The sequence below is a fragment of the Pinus tabuliformis genome, chromosome 6, assembly GCF_031772625.1.
Source record: "Pinus tabuliformis cultivar Carrire ecotype Pingquan chromosome 6, CPIR1, whole genome shotgun sequence".
Lineage (NCBI taxonomy): Eukaryota > Viridiplantae > Streptophyta > Pinopsida > Pinales > Pinaceae > Pinus > Pinus tabuliformis.
The window spans coordinates 209,572,453-209,573,915 of record NC_142292.1 but is presented as its reverse complement, the minus strand read 5'-3'; the positions used below and the strand labels follow the sequence as shown (position 1 = coordinate 209,573,915).

The window sequence follows — 1,463 nt, the reverse complement described above, 5'->3', positions numbered from 1 at the left end:
TGTTCTTGCGCTCTCTTGGCGTTGGGGTCTTCTTTCTTGTTTTCTTGGTATCCGACAGTGACATTTCTTTCTTCTTGTTTTCTTGATTTCTTGATTTTCTTTGTATCAGACAGCGACGTTTCTGGTTATTCTCAGAGATGGCCTTCTCCAGAGTCTCCGTTACGTTACTGTTGCTCTTCGTCGCCTTCTTGGCCATAAATCTCTTCGCCGCTTACGCCAATGCGCAGGCTCCCGCCCCTGCTCCCACTCCCACGTCCGACGGTAAGATCTCGCCCTTCCATTTTATTTTCGCAATTTGGGTCTGTAAGGGATTCGTTACGGGATCTTGATATATCTTAACGGGGATTGATGGAAGGAATGTATATTGTTGTTGCAGGCACCGCCATCGACCAAGGGATAGCATACGTGCTCATGTTGCTGGCGCTGGCTCTCACGTACCTCATCCATCCTCTGGACGCCTTCCCTTACAATCTCTTCTGAGCGGCTGGCAATCCGTTATTCGTTTCTTGACAGAGAGGAGAGAAAGGGGCCTGGCCCTTTGTATTATAGATGGAACCATGAGCGTCGGCTTTGCGTATTTGATGTTGTGCACAACTCATCTCATCTCATCTGAGGAATTGATTTAAATTTCATTTTGTCCTTTTATTTTTGTTTTGGAGATGTACATACATTTGATTTGATGTACATACATATTTCTGTAATCTTTCATTTTTTAAAATTGTTGAAGGTTCGCTGGTTTAATTCGTAATTAGTGATGTTAGTCTGAGAATTGTGACGTTGTTAATGGTTCTACTTTGAATTATTCTTGAGAGTTAACCCTCTATTTTCAACTCTTTTCAATGAAATTTGAATTAACAATTTTAGGACTAAATTATGGCTGTTTTTATTTTTTCTAAAACATAATTTTTTAATTCAATAAAAATAATGTTAATACACATATTTTTATGTTATATATATTTTTATATATATATATATATATATATATATATATATATATATATATATATAACAATTAAATTTTAACAATTAGATATATTAATTTTTTTTTTAAATAAAATATCTAAATTTTTTTTAAGAACTATACAACTTAATTTAATTTGACATTTTTCATTTAGTGCTATAGCAATTATGTTTTTAATTTTGTAAAATAATCACTTAAATAATTGAGTAAAAAGACTTTTTAATTTAAAATGGAAGAGATGTTATAATGTGCTCCTTTAATGTCGAATTTTATAAACATTATAGTTTTTAATTCCAGAATTTTGGCAACTCATGTTTCTTTAATGTAATATATTTAAAAACATAAAATTTTATTTTATTTTTTTCTAAAGAGAAACACTGTGGTGGTTTTGTCTCAAGCCAATCCAAATGCAAAATGCAAATGGAAGGTATCAACTATCAAAAATAGGTAAAAATAGGTAGGTATCGAAAATTACATGACTCACATGATACACCACAATAAT

General features: G+C 32.5%; 1 protein-coding gene across 1 annotated transcript; it reads left to right on the top strand.

Annotated features, from left to right (window-relative positions):
• LOC149258188 (arabinogalactan protein 20-like) lies at nt 1–608 on the top strand. The gene is made up of 2 exons (XM_089370934.1): nt 1–261; nt 377–608. Exons 1-2 carry the CDS (start codon nt 138–140, stop codon nt 478–480), a joined length of 228 nt encoding a protein of 75 aa, XP_089227060.1. The 5' UTR covers nt 1–137; the 3' UTR covers nt 481–608.
• The last annotated feature ends 855 nt before the right edge of the window (nt 609–1,463 follow it).